The 24,826-nt window shown below is 37.0% G+C and overlaps 2 protein-coding genes across 8 annotated transcripts in view; both read left to right on the top strand.

Moving 5' to 3' along the window:
• Window positions 1-9,867, top strand: part of clip2 (CAP-GLY domain containing linker protein 2) — a 44,744-nt gene extending 34,877 nt beyond the window's left edge. For all 3 annotated transcript variants that reach the window (XM_051893204.1, XM_051893203.1, XM_051893205.1), the window contains 7 exons: window positions 353-410; window positions 2,111-2,194; window positions 2,346-2,502; window positions 3,173-3,332; window positions 3,811-3,999; window positions 4,159-4,221; window positions 8,174-9,867. In XM_051893204.1, coding sequence (XP_051749164.1) covers window positions 353-410; window positions 2,111-2,194; window positions 2,346-2,502; window positions 3,173-3,332; window positions 3,811-3,999; window positions 4,159-4,221; window positions 8,174-8,185 — 723 coding nt within the window. In that variant the 3' untranslated portion in view covers window positions 8,186-9,867. The remainder of the gene's footprint in view (window positions 1-352; window positions 411-2,110; window positions 2,195-2,345; window positions 2,503-3,172; window positions 3,333-3,810; window positions 4,000-4,158; window positions 4,222-8,173) is intronic.
• Window positions 9,868-12,871: 3,004 nt separating this feature from the next.
• Window positions 12,872-24,826, top strand: part of gtf2ird1 (GTF2I repeat domain containing 1) — a 31,767-nt gene continuing 19,812 nt past the window's right edge. Inside the window, exons 1-5 of one of the 5 annotated variants that reach the window (XM_051893211.1) lie at window positions 12,872-13,287; window positions 23,330-23,456; window positions 23,542-23,683; window positions 24,081-24,260; window positions 24,376-24,559. In XM_051893211.1, the coding sequence (XP_051749171.1) occupies window positions 23,331-23,456; window positions 23,542-23,683; window positions 24,081-24,260; window positions 24,376-24,559 (632 nt within the window). In that variant the 5' untranslated portion in view covers window positions 12,872-13,287; window position 23,330. Of the gene's footprint in view, window positions 13,288-16,165; window positions 17,044-23,326; window positions 23,457-23,541; window positions 23,684-24,080; window positions 24,261-24,375; window positions 24,560-24,826 lie in introns of those variants that run through there. The other 4 variants (XM_051893210.1, XM_051893207.1, XM_051893206.1 and 1 more) reach the window with 4 other exon arrangements.

Genomic DNA, 24,826 nt, shown 5'->3' with positions numbered 1-24,826 from the left:
GTAGAGTTGAAGTTAATGTTATTTGGGTTATTTTGTAGATTAGTCAAAAATTCCATTATAAACAAGGCTACAATTGGAATCTGAGTAAGTATTTGCAACCAGTCCGAAAGGATCCTAATGGGATGAATAAGAATCAAGATCCTACTGGATAAACTGAAATCCTCAAAATATAGTATGAAATTTCCATTAGAATCCAGTGGGATGATTCTTAGATGATCCTTATGTGATCCCATTGAAATCCTATCGTATTAGATCTAAATTATAACACAAATTCCAAAATCAGTCCTGTTCAAACTTTGAGAATTGTTGACTGGGGTTCACTTAAATATGTTGATATTTTCTCCTCATCCAGATGATTGAAAATAATGACAACTCTGAAGAAAAGATTAAACTGAAACAGAATATGGAAGGTATGTGTACAAATAATGACAAATTATTATGTGGTATCTTGTAACTTATGTACTGTACACTACTGTTCAAACGTTTGGGGTAGGTAAGATTGATCGGATGATTAGTTTGATTAGTAAGATGATCACCAAGGCTGCATTTATTTAAGCAAAAATGCAGTTAAAACAGTAATATTGTGAAATATTACCACAATTTAAAATAACAGTTTTCTATTTCAATATATTTTATATTTCAGTGTCACATGATCCTTCAGAAATCATTCATCAATGTGCTGATTTGGTGCTTATGAAACATTTCCTATTATTATCAATGTTGTGCTGCTTAATATTTTTATGGAAACCATGATACATTTTTTTAAATATTTGATGAATAGAAATTTCATCTTTTATAACATTATAAATGGCTTTACTCTCACTTTGGATCACTTTGCATCAGTGCACTTTGCACTTTGCAAGTATAAATTTTTCAAAAAATAAAAAAATCCAAACTTCTGGGGTCCGTTCTTCGTACCAATACATCTGAGATGATTTGACAGATGCTAGATCTTCTAATCGTGATAAGTGAACTCTGGCTAATTTGGTTCTTCAAACGAATTTGCGGATTGGATTAAAATATCTGGATTAAGTTGTCTAAGATTACTGTGCGTTCTCGTGTTCCCTGAAAAGGGCAGATGTATCGATGCTCGAAGCCACGATCAGCAATGGAGCGATTGGCTGGCGTCAAGACGGCAATGTAATGACATCATATATTTAAAAAGAGACACCTGACGAAAAACTTTTTTTTTCTAGACATTTATAAGGAAACAGCCAAGCGAATAAAGTGACAGAAGAACGACATAAATGTTATAATAGATAAATAAAATGTGCAGTTTTTTTTTTTTTTTTTTTTTTTATTATACATGATTACCCAATTGTTTAGTCTATATTCACGATTTCTAATATTTATACAGGCACTTTTTTTTTCAATGTTGTAATTAGCAACTAATTTACCTTTGAAGCAGATTTGACAGCATTAATTAAAGTTTCTTAAGGGTCAAAATCAAGTTATCTGCATCTCCTATGCTTCATCAAGCCACTCCCATAATAGCTGTCGCGGTTCAAATTAATGCACACACGACAGACATAGACTGTCTGTACATCATGTGTGTAAGACTCCAATAAAATTATTAGGTAATTATTCACTCACGAATGAATCTCTCAATGAGTAAAACTGCCCGTGTCTATATTATGATATACTAAACGACATTATAATATTATTTCCAAATTTATTTTTAAATCATTATTATTGTCCCTGGTTTACATTAGGGTACTCTTGTGGGAAAGTAGCAGTGACTGGGACAAACTTTGAGCATCACCTCCGCTTAAAAAGATGCAATCTAATCCTATTTACATGAAATAAGCCTGCTCCCAAGCAGGTTTAAGCTTACGGACCTGTTGCTATGATAGCAAGTCCAGGATGAGCGTCAAAGAACCGAACAATCCAGCCAACTGAGTTAGCAACGTACGAAGAACGGGCCCCTGAACATTAGTGTTGGCAGTGGTATACTAAATCCTTCTGGTATAATATTTTATTTTTCTTTTAATCTGTAATTATACTGTAGTTTCTGTCATAATCAAAATCGTAATCAAAAACCTTTTCACACATTTCAGAACGTGAAAGATGTTCTCTATGCCTGTGTTTATAACTTCATACTTTCTATTAGAAACTCTGGAGAAACTCACAAAAAGAGAAAAAGAAGTATCCACTCTAACAACCCAAGTAGATGCCCTAAAGACCCAAATAACTGGTAATTATCACACATAAAGAGTGACATTTCGCATTCTTATTATATTTTTATAAAACAACAAAGAGAGCTACAGTATATTTAACATAACATAGGATGATGCTAGTGATGTATTGTTCACTTTCTAACAAAATCAACTGCATCTTGCTTGTAGCTTTGGAGGAAAAGGTTCGTTTAGGAGAGAAGGCAGCAGAAGGATTCTTTAGGGAGAAGACACGTTTGGAGGCTGAGCTGGAGTCCATGACCAAGAAATCCCATGATGCATCAGGCCAGCTGGTGATTATTAGCCAGGAGCTTCTGAAGAAAGAGAGGTAAGGAGCATAACATGGACTTTGTGATTTATTACAGGTGTGGGGTTTTAACCGCTTGAGATGGTAATGACAACATGAGCCACCTGGAAAGTTATTGTCTCAGTTAATATTCTTTGATAGTCTTTCTTACACTTGTACACTTGAAACTAGTATGTACTTGAAATTAGTACTCCACCTTATGTTTTATCCCTGTCATGGAGAACCATCATCTGGATTGGATTGCTTCCCGTTACACTAGGATAAATGGTTACTCATCTACCATTGCTGATTGTAATCCACTCAAGAGCAATTTAAGTCATTGAAGACAATTACGTTGATTAAAGCTGTGACCTAAACATTATTTAGTCTTTTCAGTCAATACTACATGCTGACAGTGAATATCCTGTTAGGGGTTTATTCTCTGCCCTCGTAGAACTCTGCATGGAGAACTAAAAAATATGTACAGATGCACATTCCTTTCAGTAATTTTATTACTAATCAAATACGTTGGATGAATAGCAGACACAGGCAGATCCCCAATTACTAGTGATGCAACAACAACCAAAAATATTTGGCCAAAAATTAAAATTCAGTGTGGTTTTGGAGGGGCAAAATTATTGACCTAAATGGTGACCAAATATGTTGTCTTTTTCTCTCTTTGTTTGTGTGTGTGTATGGGAATGTGTATCAGGAGCCTGAATGAGCTTCGGGTGTTATTGCTGGAATCTCCGCGCCACTCTGCAGGAGTGGATTGGGACCTTAGCCGTGAAGTCCACAGGGCAGAGTGGAGGATGAAGGAGCAGAAACTACAGGATGACATCAAAACCCTGCGGGAGAAACTTTTGCTGCTGGTGAGACATGGGCAGAAACCTGCGACTGCAGCTGTTGTCTTTGTTTTATGGCAAACATCTTATGTCACTGACCCTTTTAAATTAAAATTTAAGATGTTTAAAATGTAACAATTTAAACCTGTTTTCTATTTTAATATATTTTAAAATTCTTGTGACGGCAAAGCTGAATTTTCAGCAGTGTCACACCTTCAGTGTCACATGATCGTTCAGAAATCATTCTAATATGCTGATTTGATGCTCAAGAAACATGTCTAATTGTTATCACAGTCGATTGCTTAATATTTTTGTGGAAACCATGGAACATTTTCAGGATTATATAGAAAGATAAATAGAAAGTTAAAAAGAACAGCATTTGATGATATTTGAAATAGTTTTTTTGTAATAATGTAAGCATCTTTACCATCACTAGTTTGCACCTCACTTTTTTATACTTACACCGATACGTTCACTGATATATTGTTCAAATTTCTTATATCAGAGTTGTGAGAGGTCTTCTCCAGACCACCGTCGATACTCTATGATGGACCCATCTGCTTCAGACACAGAGGTGGCCCGTCTGCGTCAAAGGCTGCTGAGCACAGAAGATGCCCTGAGGAATGCTCTGGAACACAACCAACACGTGGACCAGCTAGTGCAGGCGATGCGTACCCGCCCGGACAAGAACCAGGTAAACATGCAGACAGTTAGCACCTTAACCTGCTACTTCTTCTTGGTGTTTCTTCAACTATGGGCAGTTTTGGCCCTATTTATAATTTGTACACTAACAAAATCCAACAGTATAATAAATACTTAATTAGTTTATTTCACTCTTTCTTCATCTTCACAGGCACATGCTAGTGCAAATTCTGCAAATGGAATTCATCAAGAAGACACTTCCTTCACACAAGAGGTTAATTAGATTTACATTTATGCATTTAGCAGATGTTTTTATCCAAAGCGACTTACAAGAGAGGAACAAAAGCAATTTGTCAAGGAGCCAACAATATTCAGAATATACAATGCCAGGTATATTTGACAACTAGATTAGGAAGCAAGCTAGAGAAGAGGAGAAATTTGTGTTTGTGTGTGTAAGTGAATTGGTTTAAGGGTGTTCGATGGTTAAGTGCTTGCAGCAGTGGTGTGTCTTCAGATGCTTCTTGAAAGATATGATGGTCTCAGAAATTTGGGTAGAGATTGGCAGCTCATTCCAACAGAGAAAAACAGAGAGGGTGAAAGTTTTGGAGAGTCACTTTTTGTCTTGTTGTGTATAAAGCATCGCTGAATCAGTGACTTTAGCTGGCTGGAGGGAGCGTACATTTGTAGGTGGGAATTGAGATAGGGAGGTTCTGTTCTAGCTGCAACCTTAAATTTGATTCTGGACACAACTGGGAGCAAGATCAAGAGCGATCAAAAGGGGTGTGACATGGGTTCTCTTTGGCTGATTGAAGACATGCTGCAGCATTCTGAATAATCTGCATAGCCTGCCAGTAAAGCACTGCAGTAATCCAGTCTTGAAAGGACAAGAGTTTGGACAAGACGTTGTGTGGCATACCTCTGGAACAGGAAGGGTCTGATTTTCCTGATGGTATAAAGCGCGAACCTGCAAGACCAGGCCGTTGTTAAAATATGGGTGGAAAAGCTCAGTTGGTCATCAAACACAACTCCCAGGTTCCTTGCTGTCCTGGTTGGCATTAGTGTTGTAGACCCCAGTTGGCCAGTAAAGTTTTGCCAACTGACTGGTCTGCAGGAATTACAAGGAGCTCCATCTTTGTAAGGTTGAGCTGGAGATGACACTTCTTCATCCAGGCAGAAGTGTCTCCATAACAGGCAGAGATATGAGCTAGGACAGTGGATCATCAGGTTGAAATGACAGATAACGCAGTGTATCATCTGTAAAGCAGTGGTAGGAGAAGCCATGTGCCTTTATGATAATTCCCAATGAAGTTGTATAAATGGAGAAAAGAAGAGGAGCGAGTACTGAACCTTGAGGCACCTCAGTGATTAACCTATGTGACTCAGACACCCCCCCTCCTTGACACCTTGAAAGATCTGCCTATGAGGTCAGAACGAAGCCACTGAAGTACCTGTGATGCCCAATTCAGAAAGGGTGGACAGGAGGATCTGGTGATTTACAGTGTCAAAGGCAGCAGGCAGGTCTAGTAGAATAAGAACAGACGATTTGTAGTTCGCTCTTGCCAGCCATAGATTTTCAGCTTTTTAAGCCAGACTTGTTATCAAGTAGTTCGTTTTGTGAGATAAAAGTTAAAAAGCTGATTGAACACAACTCTTTCAAAAGTTTTTGACAGAAAAGGAAGATACACTAGACTGTAGTTGTCAACTGCTGTAGGATTGAGTGTTGGGTTTTTGGGCACTGAGGTTACCTGAGCCTGCTTAAATACAGTGGGAAATTAGTTGGTAGTGATAAGGGATGTGTTGATGGTGTGAGTTAGAGTGGGTTGGTGAGATCTCCTGTAGAAGGTGGGAGATTGATCGGATCACAGTGACAGGTTGTAGGAAAGCTGGCACAGAGTACTTTGAAGACCGATCTCTGTGAGGGGAGAGAAGGAAGAGAAGAGTGGGATGTGTGTGGGTGGAGATTGGCTATGGTTAAGTGGTGCAGAGAACTGGTTGCTGATGGTTGCCACCTTATCAGTGAAATAGCTGGCAAAGTTATCAGCAGTCAGAGAAGAGGTGGGAGGAGTTGGATGGCGACAAAGTAGAAAGGATTGTGTCGGAATTGTTGCTAATTTTGTTTTTGGTAGTAAGAGACCTTGGCAACAGAGTCACTAGTGGAGGAAAAGATAGGAGAGAATGATACTTGCTAAGGTCAGCTGGGTCTTTAGTCTTGCACCATTTCCTCTCAGCAGCTCTGTGAACCAAGGGCTGGATGGTGTCACACATGCTGGCCTGGAGGTGAGAGAAGAGATATTATCAAGGTGGAACATATTGCGCTTTTCCACTGCATGGTACGACTCTGCTCGGCACGGCTCGGCTCTCTTTACTTTCGGTTTGCTTTTCCACCGCAGTTTAGTACCTCTTCAAAGTGGGTGGGATTATAGACTGATCGTATAGTTGTTCAGCCTCTACTGCTGTGGATCCGCTCCTCGGCTACCACCTCACCAACTTGTTGACAGCAAGTCATTTAGAAAAAGTTGTGCGAACAAATGATGCTGCCGTGGCTGTTACTGACTATTTAAGGGGGGCATGTAGGAGAGAGAGCGGAGGTTACAGTGAAAGGTGATTGTCTATGTGGATGTTGAAGTCACCAAGAACTACCAGAGGCATGCCATCCTCCAGAAAAGCTCTTCCAGGAAGGTGTGCAGTAGATGACGACAAGATGAAGTTTGGCTTTAATAACAGTGATTTCATGATATTCCAAAGAAATGTAATTTCAGGGTGAGAGAGGAGTGAATTTCCAGGTGTTGGAAATGAGTAGACCTGTCCCACCACCCCTCCCAGTTGGATGAGGGGTATAGGTGAAAGTGAAGTCAGTGGAGTGGGCTGAAGGAGTAACAGTGTTGTCTGCTGACATCCATGTTTCAGTCAAGGCACATTAGGTTTTGCCTGACTGGCAAAGGCAGAAATGAATTCAGCTTTGTTGACAGCCACCTGACAGTTTCACAGTCAGACAGAGAGGGTGACAGGCTGAGGAGAGGAGATGGCAAAGGACCGTAGGTGCCTTGGCGTGTACTTCTATGTGAGGACATGCTTATACTTCTGTCTGGCATGGACAACAGAGATGAACTGATAGCAGTTTAGCGTGACAAGGGAAAGTAGAAAGGGAGAAAAGAAAGGGATACTTGGTTCAACCTGTTGTGACTTGTGCAGGTAGAATCACAGATCTTCACCAAGTTGGTCTTTAGCCAAATTGGCCCCCCACCAGAGGGGGGCTTCACACAAGGGCTGCCGCTACAGTAATGTTTGCTAATTAAAGGGTTAGTTCACCCAAAAATTCTGTCATTAATTACTCACCCTAATGTTGTTCCAAACCCGTAAGACTTTCATTCATCTTCGGAACACAAATGAAGATCTTTTTGATGAAATCTGAGAGCTTTCTGTCCCTCCATTGATAGCTACACAATTACCACTTTGACGCTTCAAAAACTTCATAAATAGATTGTAAAACTAATCCATATGAATTGAGCGGTTTAGTCCAAATTTTCTGAAGAGACACAGTCGCTTTATATGATGAACATTGAATTTAGGCTTTCATTCATATATAAACATTGATCAGCGACCATAAAGCTCAACCGAAACTGCTTGACACGCAAGACCAAACCACTTGCGGAAGCTCAAACATGCTGCGTAACACGAGAATGAACCTCACTGGTTCTCGCACGCGTCAAGGAAACATGCTTGAGCTTCCGTTTACCACGACTGATCTGTGAGTTCATGAATGTTTATATGTGAATAAAAGCCTAAATTCAATCAAAAAAAAGTGATTGAGTCTCCAGAATATTTGGACTAAACCTCTCAATTCATATGGATTACTTTTACGATCTCTTTATGAACTTTTTGAAGCGTCAAAGTGTCAGTTGCGTAGCTGTCTATTGAGGGACAGAAAGCTCTCAGATTTGATCAAAAAGATCTTCATTTGTGTTCCAAAGTTTTACAGGTTTGGAATGACATGAGGTGAGTAATTAATGACATTTTGGATGTACTAACCCTTTAAGTACAACCACACTAATTGCTGAGTCCACCTACTACATAAACAGCTCAAATCAAAGCATACAAAGTGTAAACTGAAACTTCAACTGGATAGCTCTTAAACTAGCAACAATTAATAGATCTTTACTCTGTTCAAATAATAATGGAGAATCCTAATATTTGTATTTTATCCTAAACTCTATTTCTCTTTCTAGGAAGAACACTGATGAGAGCTAAAACAGTTCTTGGATGTTTAGGGAAGAATGGAGGTGTAATGGGAAAGAAGAAGTCAATTTGATGCCTAGACCTTTGGACTAATGCTTCACTGGACATCTTATTTTCAGTTTACAGTTAACACCAAAACAACGACTTTATAAATGAACAAACAGAAACCACAAATTGAAGAATATCTAAAATAATCTGAGATGCTATTAAAGACATAATGGAAGTGGTTTTTAAGGTCAATGGTACAGCACGGACAAACGGATCCTGTAGACTACCTCCGAGATGGACAATGATGTCTGACTTAAACAAGAGAGTGTTGGTCAGGATACTTGAATCCTCGGAAAAAAAAAACAATACCCTGCTATACTCCCAATTGGTTGTAACCAGTTGCAGTTTAGAAAACATTTTTGGCCTCAATTTATACTGTTTAATTTATTTGCCATTTCTTTGCTTTTCACCTTTTTTTTTTAAAATGGTATATTCAAAGAGATAAACTGGCCAACTCTCAGCACAAGGTTTGAAGGACTTGGGCTGGTCATTGGTCACTAGATTCTGTAGCAAACAAGTAAATAAAACAGACAGGATCCCTTATTCCATACCTGCTCATTCTTGTGTTGATTTATTTTTATTTTTATTGAGACTTGAATTTTAATGTATGAATTATACAGTATTCAGCAACCATGTTTAACAGAATTAGCAAGTTAAGGTGCACCGTAAAGCTTCAAGAACCAGTATTGCAGTTTCAGTCAATATTAGTGCATACCTTTGTAATATTATAAAATATTAGCAGACAATGCCAACTCCCAACCTGTAGTTCAATTCAAATGAACAATGAACCAACAGCTTTCTTTTCTTGTTTTGAATCATTTGCTGAATCATTTCATTGGCTTGTCTTTTACTTCAGCTGGTGGTGAGATGTGATTGGAGTATCTTAAGGGGAGGTACTACACGCATAAGTAACCATTTTGGCTGAATTTAACAATTTTGACTCTCTATTTTTCATTGAACTGACATATTGCTCATATAGCAAATACAATAATCCCACGTTTCACCACTCCAAATGCATTTAGCTATTTTCATTAGCATTTTATCTTTATAAAAGAGCAAGAAACATGTTTATTTACATGCACACAATGTTTTAATATTTGACGCAAGCAACCTTTTGACAAAAAAGTTATTTAATATTTTTTGTCATATACAAGTAAGTTCATTTTGATAAAAGGAAAGAATCACATGTAGTGCCTCCCCTTAAAATAACAAAAAAGACTGTTCTCTCTGATCAGATTTCTGTTTGTCCAAACAGATCTTTGTATTTATGAACTAAAACAAATCTGATGTTAAAACAGTACAAACTATAACTGCAATCTCATAAATCAGTGTCTGCTCAATGGTATTCCAGAATTTCTCTCCTTTGAAAAATCATGTGGATGAAACACTGTGCAATTTGGCCAAGTTTGTTCATAAAGCAACTTTCTACTGATGTGATTGTCATTAGAACCAAGAAAGCATTTGTTTTCAAAAAGAATAGGGAAAATGATAGGGCTGGCCCCAAGTTTTGCAGTTAAAATTGATTTAGATTGCAGTTGGATTCAATAAAAATGCCTTTTATCTGTTGGGAAACATTTCACTCACCACTTGCTGTAATGGATCCCAAGAATCAGTTATTAAACATTAACAAAAGAGACACTTTGTAGTGTATTATTTGTAATGAATGGTTTCCTTTCGTTTTCATAATGGAAGGGTTTGTATATAAGCACTTTCCAAGTCACCACTATATACCATATACACTATATGAAAGAATTCATCCATCATTCTCTGGAAATGGTGATATTTAAATGTCGTACTTTTTAATTTAGCATTTATGAAAAGGTTACTGTTGCACTTTCATAAAATTATTTTTCCACCATACTGGGATGCAGCAATATTCAAGTTAGTGGTCAACAATTATGGAGCTTTAAGTGGCTGATTCTTCAAATGTTAGTCCTGATCCTAAATGTACAGCCTTCAAAGGTGCCAGTAGTTCTAGCACTTTGTAGTAGCAACTAATAGTGAAATGTTTCAGGGGTTGGACATCACAGGATTGAAGGTCTGAGCAGAATTAACTAGCAAATATCATTATACCACATTATTCGTCAATATATATAATAAAAAAAAAAACAATCAATTTGCTTTTTCCCATAATCGAGCTGAAACATTGAGCTTAACGAGGCCAGTTTCAGCAGCGCCATGACACGTCTGAAAGTGAGGCTTTGAGGGGTAGACTATGGCAAAAGCTGTAAAAAGCTTTATAAAGCTCCTATATCAATTATAATGGAGTTCTTTGTCAACTGAAATTTCTTGGAAAGATATTTTTGCAGTGTTTCATCAGCAGAGCAATCCACTGAAGAGATGTACGTCTATCCCTCACAGCCTCGCTTTCATTTCCGTTAAAAATTCCCGTCAAAGATGGCGCTGCTGATGTGAATACGGTCTATAAAGCCATTATTTATAAAAGGAGAAATGTCAGCGCCATTAAACAAAGTAAGGGGGTGCAAACATGATATTTTAATTTCAGTAGCAGTAAAATGGACCTGTATCTGTCTTAACTGTTGAACGAATTTTTGTATCACAGCAACAGGCAATCCTGAGCAATACTTAACATGACCGACATGACTAATAAAAATCTTGCAAAAGAAAATCATTATTTCAAGAGGAACTGGCAACATTATGCAGGTCAGAATTCATAATTACTGTCAAGACTTGAGAAAATAAATGTATCAAAAATGTATCACAAAAACTGAAAATAATATTCTTAAGCGAATAAAGGTAGCCTTTGGTATAGCTACAAATTATTTTCCAGTATCTTAGGCCTATATCACTTCTGAGCATAATGTTGTTATTCTGTGTCAATTCCAATCAAGCTCACATATGCAAAAAAAAAAAAAAAAAAAGTGAAAATTTGATTTATGACAATTATATACACTGTTTAACATTGTTAGTGAACAAATTAAACTAGTGAGAGTATAAAAAAATAACACTTTATTTTCTCAAAATCCACAGGGCCAAACGAATCCTATATTTAATCGAGAGACACGCTTAATACAAAAATGTTATCAAAGTGTTCATTCCTCATATCGTTTGGAAGATATGAGCATATATTTATAAAGGCTATTATAATATATTTTTCAAGTCTAATTCGCCTGTAAGGCAATATCCGGAGAGCACCAGGTCCATCTGAAGATAGGCCTACATATCTGCAAGCAAGAACGTGATTTTCAACAGCGATTCTTGACCAGCCACCACAGAATAACAGAGGCGAGAGATAAACGTATTACAATGCTACGCCGTTAGGGGGGGCCATAAGATAATAAAAAAATCTTTTTAACTGCGAAGGCTGATCCTCTGTGCCTCTCTTATTAGTCTTTGTTGTTGGACAGCAGTTTGTCATCACAGATGCATCATGCTGCCTTAATATCCTGTTTCACATGCTGGACTTTAAGAACTATTATACAAAATGTATATGATTAGGCCTACATTAATACTACAGTGAAAATGTATAGGTCAATATAAAAAAGTTACATTATAATTTTTTCAAAAATGTTACAGTATTGTTACAGTATTTTTAAATTTTAAATGTAGGCCTACAGTAATATTAAAAGTTAAAAACAATGTTGTAAAATGTAAAAATTTTGTGTTTGCTGGATCCTAATCCTATGAGCATGACTGGTAGAAATTTGGTCAATATAAATGTCCTGATGTCTGTCAGGTAGTTTTAAGTTTGCACTTTGTGAACGTCACCGTGGCCACACCCAGAAATTAAATTGGTTGAATTCTTAGAAATAACTTCTTCTTTTTGTTGTTGTTGTTGCTATTTTATAGACCAAAATTAAATCTGAGACACATGTTTTGTTTGTCTTGACCTAGACATTAAGAGAATTTTTGATACAGTTCCAGAATTATTGCCAAACATGTAAGTATTCTTATAGCGCCACCTAGTGTCAGATGAATGTGAGTGTTTGGGATTTGGAGTCTGCGATTGGAAACACTTTACAATAAAGTCTCATTTGCTAACATTGGTTAATGCATTAACTAACATGAACTAACAATAAGCAATAGATTTGTAATAAACACATTTATTAACCTTTGTTAATGTTACTGTTAATGTTCATGTTAATATACAATTTTTGATCTTAAAAATGTATTAGTATGTTGAGAGTAACATTAACTAAGATTAATAAATGCTGTAGATGTATTGATAATTGTTACTAGAACTTATCTGAGGTTTATAATATGCATTACTTTTTATTATATGCTATAATTAAATAGTAAATAAATACATGAATGCCGAGTGTAACAAGTGTAATTTTTTATTGTTTATGATTATTTATATTCATAATATATCCTATATATATATATATATATATATATATATATATATGTATATATAATTAAGTAGGTAATTTAGTTATTGTCAAAATGTCAGGTATTCATTATATTAAAGATTCATTGCACAGGGTATCTGAGGGCATCAGGGGTTTCTACATTGCATTATCTTCATCATATGATCAGAAATGTATTTACTTTTTCATGAAACCGGTGTTTTATTCCAAAACTCATCTGTATTAAACGGTACAGGCTGTTAGTCAACCCGTTTGCGGTTATTTGCAACGGTCTAGTTCATCTTAAAATAAAGCAACAATAACATGGGGGGCTGTGGCGAGGGGAAGAGAGAAATATAGACATGTTACAGTCACAATGTCAAAAGAGTTAGTCCTGTGAGTGTCGGCGAGTGCTGGTCCAGCGGTTCTTTAATCCTGTATGTAAATGACAGCCAATAGATGCTGTTGTTGAGTTGGGCTGGGATTAGCGGAGGCGAATGACTTTCAATTTTACTGGATTACAGAACAAAGAAAGGGGAAAGGGGACACACTCCTCTGTTAAAGAAAACAGAAAGAAAACGGGACATATTGATCAAATAAATCACGTCGATTGCATTTCAACAGACTACAAACCATTCGAGATTATGACATTTAACAAAGTCGCTATCGCCTTTCTTTAGATGGGAATTCAGCTCTCACTGTTGGATTAAACGGAGAATAAACCTATCCGGGATTGACAACATAAGGTAATTAAACACGGGGAAATTGCTAGGGATTATATATAATTCTGTGTTTGTATATATGAAAAAACATTTACGAGCATCGTTCTTGAACACGTGACTTTTTATGGATGTTGAAAAAGTGAAATTACAGATTATAATTTAGGGGGAGGAGGATGGCTAGGAGTGTTAGCACACTGGCTATCATGCTAACGCTCTGCACGCGAATGTATGACACTCAACGCGATGTTTTATACGCTTTTATGAAAGTAACACGCGTTATAAAACGCTGTAGATAAGATTAACAATTAAACTCTTTCGCGTTCCGCGTTTTTGTCTAACAGTAGCCGCAATTCTCCCGTTTTGTTTGTCTTGTAAAAATGGCAACACAATTTGAGTGCTAGCAAGTTGCTGAAAAAGAGCAGTTGCATTGTTGATTGGGTGATAAATTATAGTCAGTCGTGTTTATTTCGTACAGTCTGATTAAAATCGCCGTCATTGGCGTGGTCACGGACGCGTTTTTCGACCTGAGAAGGTCATGTTTACAATGTCAAATCCACCTATCAGTTGTTGCTAATCTGCGTCTACTATGAAGGCTGCTTTGGTGGATTATGCATAACTGAATGTGTCCCAGTAAGTTTGCTGCTGAGCAATGATATCACATGTCTCTAAACTTGCTCAGTTTTCCCTCGAAGGACTTCTCGGCTGTCAGATCCATTCATGAAGACAATGAGAGTTTATGATTTATGTCATGCTGTCCCACTATGAGTCTCTGACTGAAACATGAACTATCCCAGAATGACTTGCTGTCGGATTGGGCCTCATTGTCAAGCACTGTTTATTTATAACAGTAATAGTTGTCCTTGTTTCTCTGTGGTTTTTCTTCACCCAGATTTTATATCTGACACAGTACCGCAGTGTAAAAAACTATTGAATGTTATTAATATTGCCATGAAGTGTATAAGCAAAATTATTAAGAAGTAGGCTGAATAAGAAATTTTACAATATTGTAAATTCATAAACAACAGAACAGTGAGATTGAACTGTATGGATCAAACAATAGGCTAATTATCCATTTTTACAAAAAATTAATTTAGTCTAAATATTGGTGAAAAGATACAGAAAGCTTTTTCTCCTCCCCATAAAAGACGATAAGCCTATTTATTTTCAATTCTTAGCTATACTTGATTATATGGCTAGATTACATTTTATTACTTGGATTTATCATTGTTTTGCTCAGACCTGCATCTCACCAGGTGAGAACTACCTTCACTAACAAAAAGGACCAAATTTTATGGTCATAGTACTGTGGTATTATTTGAATTACCTTGTAAATACAATTGTATATGAATACAGCAAACATTCAGTACCATGGTTTATATAAAAATATCATGATTTCAGTACTTTTTGTAAGGTCTACTATGACATTTTTTTTTAGAAAGCTGGTTGATTCACAGCTCATAATGTTGAAATGATCGAATTCTGATGAAATAGGTCTTTCAATCCACATATTCCCAAATGTTGAATATGACATAGCAGAAATCGTTTTCTGAGCCCTTTAAGAAGATGTAAAAGGATTAGGCCTAGTTCACTTTAAAAGGAAAATTACCCCAAGGTTTACTCACCCTCAAGCCATCCTAGGTGTATATGACTTTCTTCTTTCTGATGAACACAGTCAGAGTTATATTAATAAATATCCTGACGCATCCAAGCTTTATAATGGCAGTGAACTGGGCCAATGAGAGTAAAGCTCAAGAAAGTGCATCCATCCATCATAAACGTACTCCACACGGCACGTACGTTATGCTTATGCTTTTTTACTGTACGTTGAATGGATGTGTCAGGATATTTATTAATATTTCTCCAATTGTGTTCATCAGAAAGAAGAAAGTCATATACACCTAGGATGGCTTGAGGGTGAGTAAAGCTTGGGGTAATTTTCATTTTAAAGTGAACCAATCCTTTAAGCACTTTTTTTGTAATCTAAACTATGATTATATGGTTAGTTGCATTTTATTATTTGCTAGTATTGTTAGTCCAACAGACCTGCAAATCACTGGTTGAGAACTACTGAATCAGACAAAAAGTCATATTATGGACATAGTACCATGGTATTTTTTGAGTAACCTTGGAGTAGCATATTTATACAATGGTATACTAATGGTATAAATCAAAGTATAATGATTTCAGTACTTCTTTTTAAGATAAATTGGTTTAAACATTGACATTTGACATTGCTTTAAAAAATGTAAGCTCCTAATAATGAAATAAACACATTCCCATATATTAGTTGGGTATTACATAGCTAAATTTTCTGTTTTAACAGTAGTACATTTTTGATGTGTACAAAAAGTAAGTCGTGAAACGCTGAACTGAGTCTTTTCTGAAGCGGATCAAAGTCAGGGCAGTACTTCCCATGCAGGCCACAGTTCTTTGTGTTTGCTCGATGCAACATGTTTGTGTGGCCTTGGGGAAAATGTCCAGGGTGAAAGGAGTTAGGACCAATTAAAAGTCAATTATCAGCCCTTGAGCTGAACGATTTAGATACAGTTGTGTTTCTGAAGGGATCTGTGAGCAGAATCTGTACAAAGGCTATTAGCAGAAGTATTGTGTATCAATGGCGGAGCCACAAGCCTCTTAGGGCAAAACCGCTCATAAAACCCACGTTTCCCTTTCTTGAGATGCCGGTAATATCTTTAAGCACCATACAGGCAGTAATTCAAGAAGTAAAGGAGCGGCTACATTATGCTTCCCCCTGAGCTGAGGATCTCAGATAGCGTGAATGAAAAAAACAAAACTGTATTTTGGCAGGGCGGACTCCTAACAAGGAGGAAGTCATTAATCTGAGCATTTAAGCATGTCAGTCCGGATCCTTCTTTTCCTGCAATTTCTTTTAGGAGTGTCACCAGTTTTTTCCTAGTGTTTTTTCACCCTAAGAAAATATATTTGTTATAGTTAACTCAAGTCTTTTGACTACTGCAAAAAAAAAGCTTAGTGTAGAGTACAAAACAAGTCATTTATACATGAAGCTTAAGGTGTCAGATGAATGTAGTTTCTCTTGCAGATAGGATAAGCCCGTTCAATGAGGAAGTCTTACCAATCTCTTTTTCTTCAAAGCGTTTTGTTAAACTTAGAAGTGTCAAGATGAAGCTATTAAATGACCTTAACCCTTTTCATACAAGACCATTTGCTAAGGCAGTCATCGTTATTAATATACGGCGGGTAAGATTCAATATTAACTATAACCTTAAAGAGATAGTTCATCCAGTTGTGAAAAAAAAAAAAAACATTTACTCAGTGCAGAAATATCTCTGTTTTATTCTTACAATGGACTCTTTTCACATTTTCCGGAGTTCTCAGAAGCGAAAGTTGTCATAATTGGGTAAACTTCCATATTGGTGAATGGATTGGAAACCAAAACAAATATGATTCTTGCATTTACATTTGCCCCAATAGCCAAAGCAGCGTAAGCTTTTTGAAGAATACGAAAGTACGGTTTTGGCGGAAGCACTTAGAAGGTGATCATTTGTTTATATAAAGCATATACATTTACATTTTTTTTCCGAAAATGACCGATCGTTTCGCTAGATAAGACCCTTATTCCTCGTCTGGTATCGTTTAAAGCCCTTTGAAGCTGCACTAAAACTGTAATTTTGACCTTCAACCGTTTGGAGACCATTGAAGTCCATTATAAGGAGAAAAATCCTGGAATGTTTTCATCAAAAACCTTAATTTCTTTTCGACTGAAGAAAGAAAGACATGAACATCTTGGATGACATGGGGGTGAGTAAATTATCAGGAAAATTTTATATGAAAGTGAACTAATCCTTTAATGACTGAGGAAACGCTCATATTCTGCAAAAAGGATCCATGGAAGTCAGTGGTAACCAAAACTGTTTGGTTACTGTCATTTTTCAAAATATCTTCTTTTGTGTTCCACAGAAGAAAGAAAGTCATACACATGCACTGAATAAAATTTGGTGTAGAAACAACTTTCACATTTAGGGTACATTTACACGACAACAGTGTATTAAAAAATGAAAAAAGTTCTTCTTTTGTGTTTTTCGTGTACAGATGACAATGTTGTCAAAACAATCTCCGTTCTAACAGATCTGCAAAAATGACTAAAAACACTATTATACTACCAGGCCAGTAGCTGGCAATGTCACTTTGTAAAGAAACACTTTGCACCTATAGAGTGAACACGTTCTATGTATGCGCATGACGTCAGCGTCTTCACAAATTTGCGTTTTTGTAGTTTACATGGTATCATTTTCAAAAAGCTTGCAATTTCAGGCTCGTTGTCGTGTAAAAATGCATAAAAAGTTTTTAGTTTTTAGTTGAAAAAGCCCTGTAGGCTCTATTTACACCTGGTATTAAGGAAATTAATTTTTTCGATTGGATCACAAGTGGACGACGTAAAATACAGGTGTAAATAGGGTCTAAAATGTTTTGAGCTTATCCACTTTCAGAAACACTTCCAGAGGTAGTCGAAAACGCATTTGACCAGATTGCTTGTAGACGCTCATGTCGTTGAATGCATTCGAACAGCCACGGAAGACCGCCTACTCTCTGCTTACTGACCTAATGTGTAAACATTATGAAAAGCACGCAGGCCAGACGGGATTTAAACTTTGTCAGCTGAAGACGAAACACAGCACAATGATCTCCCACCATTCCTGATTTATAACCACGTTCAGCGTGGTCTTGAGCAGAAACGAAAGTTGATGCTCTCTGTATGTTTTTCCATCATCTCCGGGTGCGTTCATATGCAAATTGCGTGAGCTTATTTCGTCCATTAGTTCGAAAGATCTGAAAAAGTCCATACATTTACATTTACATTTACATTATATCCGATGGCTCAGCGAGGCCTGCATTCACAGCAATGACATTTCCTCTCTCAAGATCCATAAAGGTACTAAAAACATATTTAAAACAGTTCATTTGAGTTCAGTAGTTCTACCTTAATATTATAAAGCGACGAGAATATTTTTGTGCACCAAAAAAACAAAATAATGACTTTTTAACAATATAGTGATGGGCCGATCTCAAAACACTGCTTTGGAACTTTACGAATCGAATCAGTGACTCGGAGCGCCAAAGTCATGTGATTTCAGCAGTTTAGCCGTTTGATAGGAGATCCGAGTCACTGATTCGATTCATAAAATCTCCGAAGCAGTGTTTTGAAATCGGCCCATCACTGTATTGTTGAAAAGTCGTTATTTTTTTACATTTTTTTTTGGCGCACAAAAGTATTCTCACTTTATAGTATTAAAGTAGAACCACTGAACTCACATAAACTGTTTTAAATATGTTTTTAGTACCTTTATGGATCTTGAGAAAGGAAATGTCATTGCTTTGAATGCAGGCCTCACTGAGCCATCGGATTTAATCAAAATGAATGAAGGTCTTACGGGTGTAGAACGACATGAGGGTGAGTAATAAATGACATTATTTTCATTTTTGGGTGAACTAACCCTTTAAGTATTTTAGTATTTTCTTGTAAATGGTACTCCAATAATCATTGTTTACAACAACGAGGGTGAGAACATCATGATTTTTGGGCCAACCTTAACTTTCCTTGAGTATTAAACTTGGCTTTTGGATGAGATAAAATGGGTGAAAATTTTTTTGAAGGAGCGACCCAAAACACCTTAGCTAATAGCTACCTCATAGCAAATTGTGATGACAAGTTTTGCATGTGCAAGCAGTGCTCACATTTTAGCATGAGAACATAGCAGGACTTTATTTTTCATCTATAAGGACCCAAAGTAGTGAGTAAAGGCCCATTCACAGTACACCAAGGACGATAACTAGATATAGTTCTAAAAATTATTCTAAATATAAAAGAATAGCAGAGTCCACACTACAACTATAACGATAATGGCACAGAGAAAAAATATATAATTGGAATCACTTTAAGAATGATTTTTTACCCCAGCTGACAAACAATAAAAACATTGCGAGCCAATCAGAATCCATCCTACTTTAAAGATCTTAAGTATTTAAAGCATATAACTGCGGTGTGAGCGCTTACAGTAAACAGAAAGATATTGTCTGCTGGTGTGGACGCTAATATAGTTATCGTTATAGTTATCGTCCTTGGTGTGAAGGGGGCTTATATTTGGTCATTTGAATGAACCAGTAAGCGAACTAGAGATACAAGGTGTTGGTGTTGTTGTTCCAGTGTTGTACGTAATATTATGCTCAGGCAAAGGCATCCGGCTTTGAGTTGTAGCAGGATTTATAGGAGGTTTTCAGACGAGTAATAGTAGTACTGGGCTCTCTCTGTGCAGTCTGTGGTTTTGGCTTTGCCCGGAGGCTGGGATAATGGCTCCCAGTGTCTGGAGAGATTAAAGGCCAGAGCTGCATTGTTCACATGCCTCGAGATTAGTTTCCAAGGAAACGGATTGCGGTTGCCATGTGAACACAAGGCCCGGAATTAGGATTGCGTTATTTATTTATTTATTTGTCTTACAGCTCACATTTATCATCCCTGTTGTTTTTGTTTGTTTTTCATCTTTAAACTGTCACTTCATTGGCACTCATTTTTCTCATCCGTACTCAAGTTTACAGCATTGTAGTTCAGAGACGACGTGGCTGAAATTGAGATTGGAGTCGTCAGGGGGCGTCTGTCGAGAGGGACGGGTAAAGTAGTTCACTTTAGAGGTCTCATGCTTCCAGGCCCTGTCTTGCTTCCAAGGAGAACAAATTAAGGATGAAGGGTTTTAAGGCAATAATCTGAGCTAGCTTTAATTGGTTGACAAAGGCTTATCGTAATTAGCTACTTTCACATGTGTGTGACGGATTTTGGTGTATTAGCACAGGAGAGGGTATTACTATCACTTTCCAAAGCTTCTTATAGGTTTTTCCATCCTTCAATACGTTTTGTACAGCTGTAAATGTTTTAAAAAGTTAATAGGGAACTTGAAAGCTTTCTACTTGTTAGTATATTAAAAAAAAGTTTGTTTTTGCAAGTAATTATAACACTATTATTTACTATTAGTTGTAATAGTATGTCTGTGGTTTCTGAGTACTGTAATCAAGGGGTAGACGGTACATTAGTGTTTCCTACAGAATTCTGTTTTAATTATTCACTATAATGAGTCAAAATCTGCTAAGGGGAAAATAAAAGTAGCAAATCATGTAAAAAAAAAAAAAAAGAAAAAAGTATTGGATAATGATACAACATTTTATCGAAGTTTGATAATTGCCTTAATCTTTTAAACAACTGAGAAGATAATGATCAAATTACATTTTATAAAAATCACCTGTTAAGTTTATATTACATCAGCATATGAGAGTCAAATTTGACGATTACAGGGGCTCATCTCAAGATCACTCATTTAACAGTTCATCTATTGCCAAACTTATGAAAATAAGATCAGTCAAGAATAGAAAATTAATGAAAATATTCAAATCAGGAATGTCAGAATCAGAATGCATAGTTCGTGCATAAAAAAATGTCCATCATAATCAACACACGTTGACACGATGTTCAATAACCCGGTGTCGTTTTCCAATTGCCGTTTATTCTCTTTATCATGCAGTGTGAAGTTCTTCACCAGCAGCCATATCACCCTGTAGCCCAAGACTGGTTGCCCACTGAAGCTAAGCAGGGCTGAGCCTGGTTAGTACCTGGATGGGAGACCTTCTGGGAAAACTAGGTTGCTGCTGGAAGAGGTGTTAGTGAGGCCAGCAGGGGGTGCTCACCCTGTGGTCTGTGTGGGTCCTAACACCCCAGTATAGTGATGGGGACACTATACTGTCAGAAAGCACCGTCCTTTGGATGAGATGTTAAACCGAGGTCCTGACTCTCTGTGGTCGTTAAAAATCCCAGGATGTACTTCGAAAAGAGTAGGGGTGTAACCCTGACATCCTGGCCAAATTTGCCCATTGGCCTCTGTCCATCATGGCCTCCTAATCATCCCCATATACTGATTGGCTTCATCACTCTGTCTCCTCTCCACCAATAAGCTGGTGTGTGGTGGGCGTTCTGGCACAATATGGCTGCCGTCGCATCATCCAGGTGGATGCTGCACATTGGTGGTGGTTGAGGAGATTCCAAAATGTAAAGCGCTTTGAGTACCCAGAAAAGCGCTATATAAATGTAAGGAATTATTATTTCCCTGATCATTCTGATTCAATTTCAGCGAGTGAAGAACAAATTTATACTCACATGCGTTATGTATTATGCACGTTACCATCTCCGACAGACAGAATGTTGAAGTCGCTCAGGCCGCCATTTTTTTCCCTTTTCACAGAAAAGCGATGACATACTTAAAACATCCGGTAGTGTGGGTTTTCCAGAAAATGCGTGTACTCGCTAGACCTCTGCTTCTCGTTAATACTATTGTGCACATTGTTGACAGACATCAATGCTGTGATATTCAAATGATGTGGATTTGAAAACAGATGGATCGTAAGCTAATAATTTTATTTATTTATTTATTAGAAGCAGAGATTGTTCTTTGTTAGAAGTAAGAAGAAACCTCATTGCTTGACTGGCTAACGTACTCTCTGCCGTCTCAGTCGATGACATCTTTGTCGTGTCGGCCAGACGGCCACCGTAGCTTCTCCGAAAGGGAGTGGGTGCGAGGGGTGTGCGCCGTTAGTTGCAGTTCACAACCTCACCGCTAAATGCTGCTAAAATTTACACATTGCACCTTTAAGGAGTGAAGTTTATTTCATGGCTTCAATAAATTACTAAGTTACTCAGAGACTGACATGTTTGGCTTGTCAAAAATGTTACATTCAGCTGTCGCAAATTCGTTGAATTTTGAAGATCAAGTTCATTTTTTACAAGGAAAGGAGTGGTTTTGACAAGTTTAACAAAAATTGTATAACAAAAATCTTTTATTCAAACCCATGAAAATGCAGATGCTGTTGTAAATAATAGTGAAAAATCACTTTTTAAAGCTGTTGTTGAATTATTACCCCTTGGCAGATTTTGACTCACATGTAGTATATACAGTACTATACAGAAGTCTAAATTCATACTAGAACTGTGGAAACTTCTCCAAGATGCTTGAAGAAATGTACTTGCAAACTGCAGTACTGTGAACTGTTTTATAGGCAATAGTACAAAATAAATGCTGTACATTGAGGATGTTTTCCAAAAAAATGACATGATAGATGTTACTTATTAATATACGAACTTATATTAACTAAATCAAATTACTATTTGGTGTGACCACCCTTTGCCTTGCAAACAGCACCAGTTCTTTTTGGCAGACTAGACGTTTTACAGTTTTTAAGGTGATTTGCAGTTTGGTTGGATAAGTTTCCACAGTTCTTCTGTGGATTTGGACTTTGTTGCTTCTATCTCTTCATGTAATCACAGACAGATTTGATGATGGTGAGATCAGATCTCCATCTGTTGTAGGACCACTTGTGCATACAATTAGTTTCAATATATGACACAAACCCAGCAAAGGCAAATAACAATAACATACATACAAATAAACAAACAACAAAACCACGTTACATAGTAAATATTATTCTTAAATCCCTAACCTTAAAATTCAGATTTTTACAGTATGTGCTAACTGCAAAGTGTTAAAGCTTTCCCACTGGCTCACTAAGAGAAAATATATAAATAATCATCCTATTGTGCCTAAAAGTGCCTAAAGACTTCAGCACTATATATTTATGATGTTACAAAAGATTTCTTTTTGAAATAAATGTTTTCAAATTTTCTATTTATCAAAGAATCCTGTATGAAAAAAAATGTATCATGGTATTTCACAAAAATGTCAAGCAACACTACCTTGAAAATAATAAGATGCACCAAATCTGAATATTAAAATGATTACTGACATGAGTCATATGTTTGTGAGTCAGACTACACTGAATAATTGAACTGACTGTTTGTTTTTATGTGTATCCTGCATTGTATGTCTCTCACTTACTTGTGGCATCATTTTATTCAAATTAAATATGGTATCTGCTCTTGAATAACGTTTGGCACAACAGCTGTTATGTGTTATTAGTAAGTTAGTGAGTTTGGTGTAGTGTTATAGACCTGCATTGAATTTCAGTGTGCTTCATTCTGTCTTTCCCTCAGAAGAATGGCACAGATACGGAAGCTGGGCTGTGATGGGATGAGGACCAACTCGCGCCCAGAGCTCAAAGTTCCCCAAGTGTCAGCCAGACAAGAGATCCTCACCAGCCTAGTGTCTGCTCTGGACTCTGTGGTAAGACGGATACTGAAGATACTTACAGTGAGAGTATTATGCAACATTTTTTTGGTGGATGACTTGAAACAAAATGTGTTTGCAGTGCACTGCCATGTCTAAACTGAATGCTGAGGTGGCCTGTGTCACTGTGCACGAGGACAGCGTGATTGCTGTGGGAACAGAGAAGGGAAGAATCTTCCTAAACTCCAGAAAGGAAATACAGACAGACTTTCACAAGTTCTGCAGTGAGTCAACATGAAATTCACATTTATCCTTTTTGCTTTCTTAATATATGTGTATATTATTCCAAAGAGAAAAAAAAAACAATTTTGTTTGCATGGTAAATTGTCTTGGTAATCACAATGTAACTGTTAGGGGTGTAATGGATCATAGGATCTGTATGGACCAGGTTCAGCACGTGTGTGATTCGTGGATTATTTGCAAAGTTTAACCATCATAGAGTGAAAGTTTTATTATTTGCATGTGTTTTGTGTTGCTTTCTGTTTTGTTCTTGTTTTGTCTTGCCAAATATTTCACAATATTAATGTTTCAACTGTACTGTATTTTTACACATATAACAGTACAGGTGTTTTGAGGCTATTTGTGCTTTTTCCTCAGAAGTAACAGATTTATTTTCCACAGAAGTGTCCTGTCTGCAAGCGTTAACTTCCATGAACTCCCACGCCAAAGTTCCTGATGTGGACTGCAGCAGGACTGGCAAAGACTGCGGGCAGCAAGGCAGACAGAGAGCCTTAACAGACGCTCATTCCAACATCTTTGTCCTAAGGAAGATGGTGGAGGAGGTGTTCAGCGTGCTTTATAGTAAGCTGATAGTAGGGTTTTCTTCACATTATTGTGGGATAAAAAGCAAAAAAGGATGTACAGTATTTGGCACAAAAGCAAAAACATCTTTATCCACTTAAATGTAATGTTTCAGGTGAGGCTGTTGGGAAAAGCAGCCTGGTCCCTGTGCCTTATGACTGGATTCTCAAGGATCCCAGCTCAGTGGTTGTCTACGGCCTGCCTGATGGTGTGACTTTGAGAAAGCCTTCGGAATATGACACCAAGACCTTAATGAAGATCTTAGAGCAGAGCAACCGCATCCGCTTCATAGTCAAAAGGTCAGTCTTCTAGTTGATAATACACTGGACAGAATGCAAATGCTAAATGCCAGTTTTTTCTGCACAACAAGATTGTAAAATGAAATGGAAAAAAATGCATCTCTTTGAACTACTTCATATAAAAATTTTAAATTATATCTAATATTTTTTTACAGGGTATGTTGATTTTCTTTCCTGCAAAACCTCAAAAAATAAGATATAAGCTTTTGGTCAGGTGTCTCTTACCATTTTACATAGAGGTTGTCATTGCTGTCAGAAATAGATAAA

This window comes from Ctenopharyngodon idella, chromosome 5, assembly GCF_019924925.1.
Source record: "Ctenopharyngodon idella isolate HZGC_01 chromosome 5, HZGC01, whole genome shotgun sequence".
Taxonomy (NCBI): Eukaryota; Metazoa; Chordata; class Actinopteri; order Cypriniformes; family Xenocyprididae; genus Ctenopharyngodon; species Ctenopharyngodon idella.
This window is presented reverse-complemented; position numbering and strand designations above follow the sequence as displayed.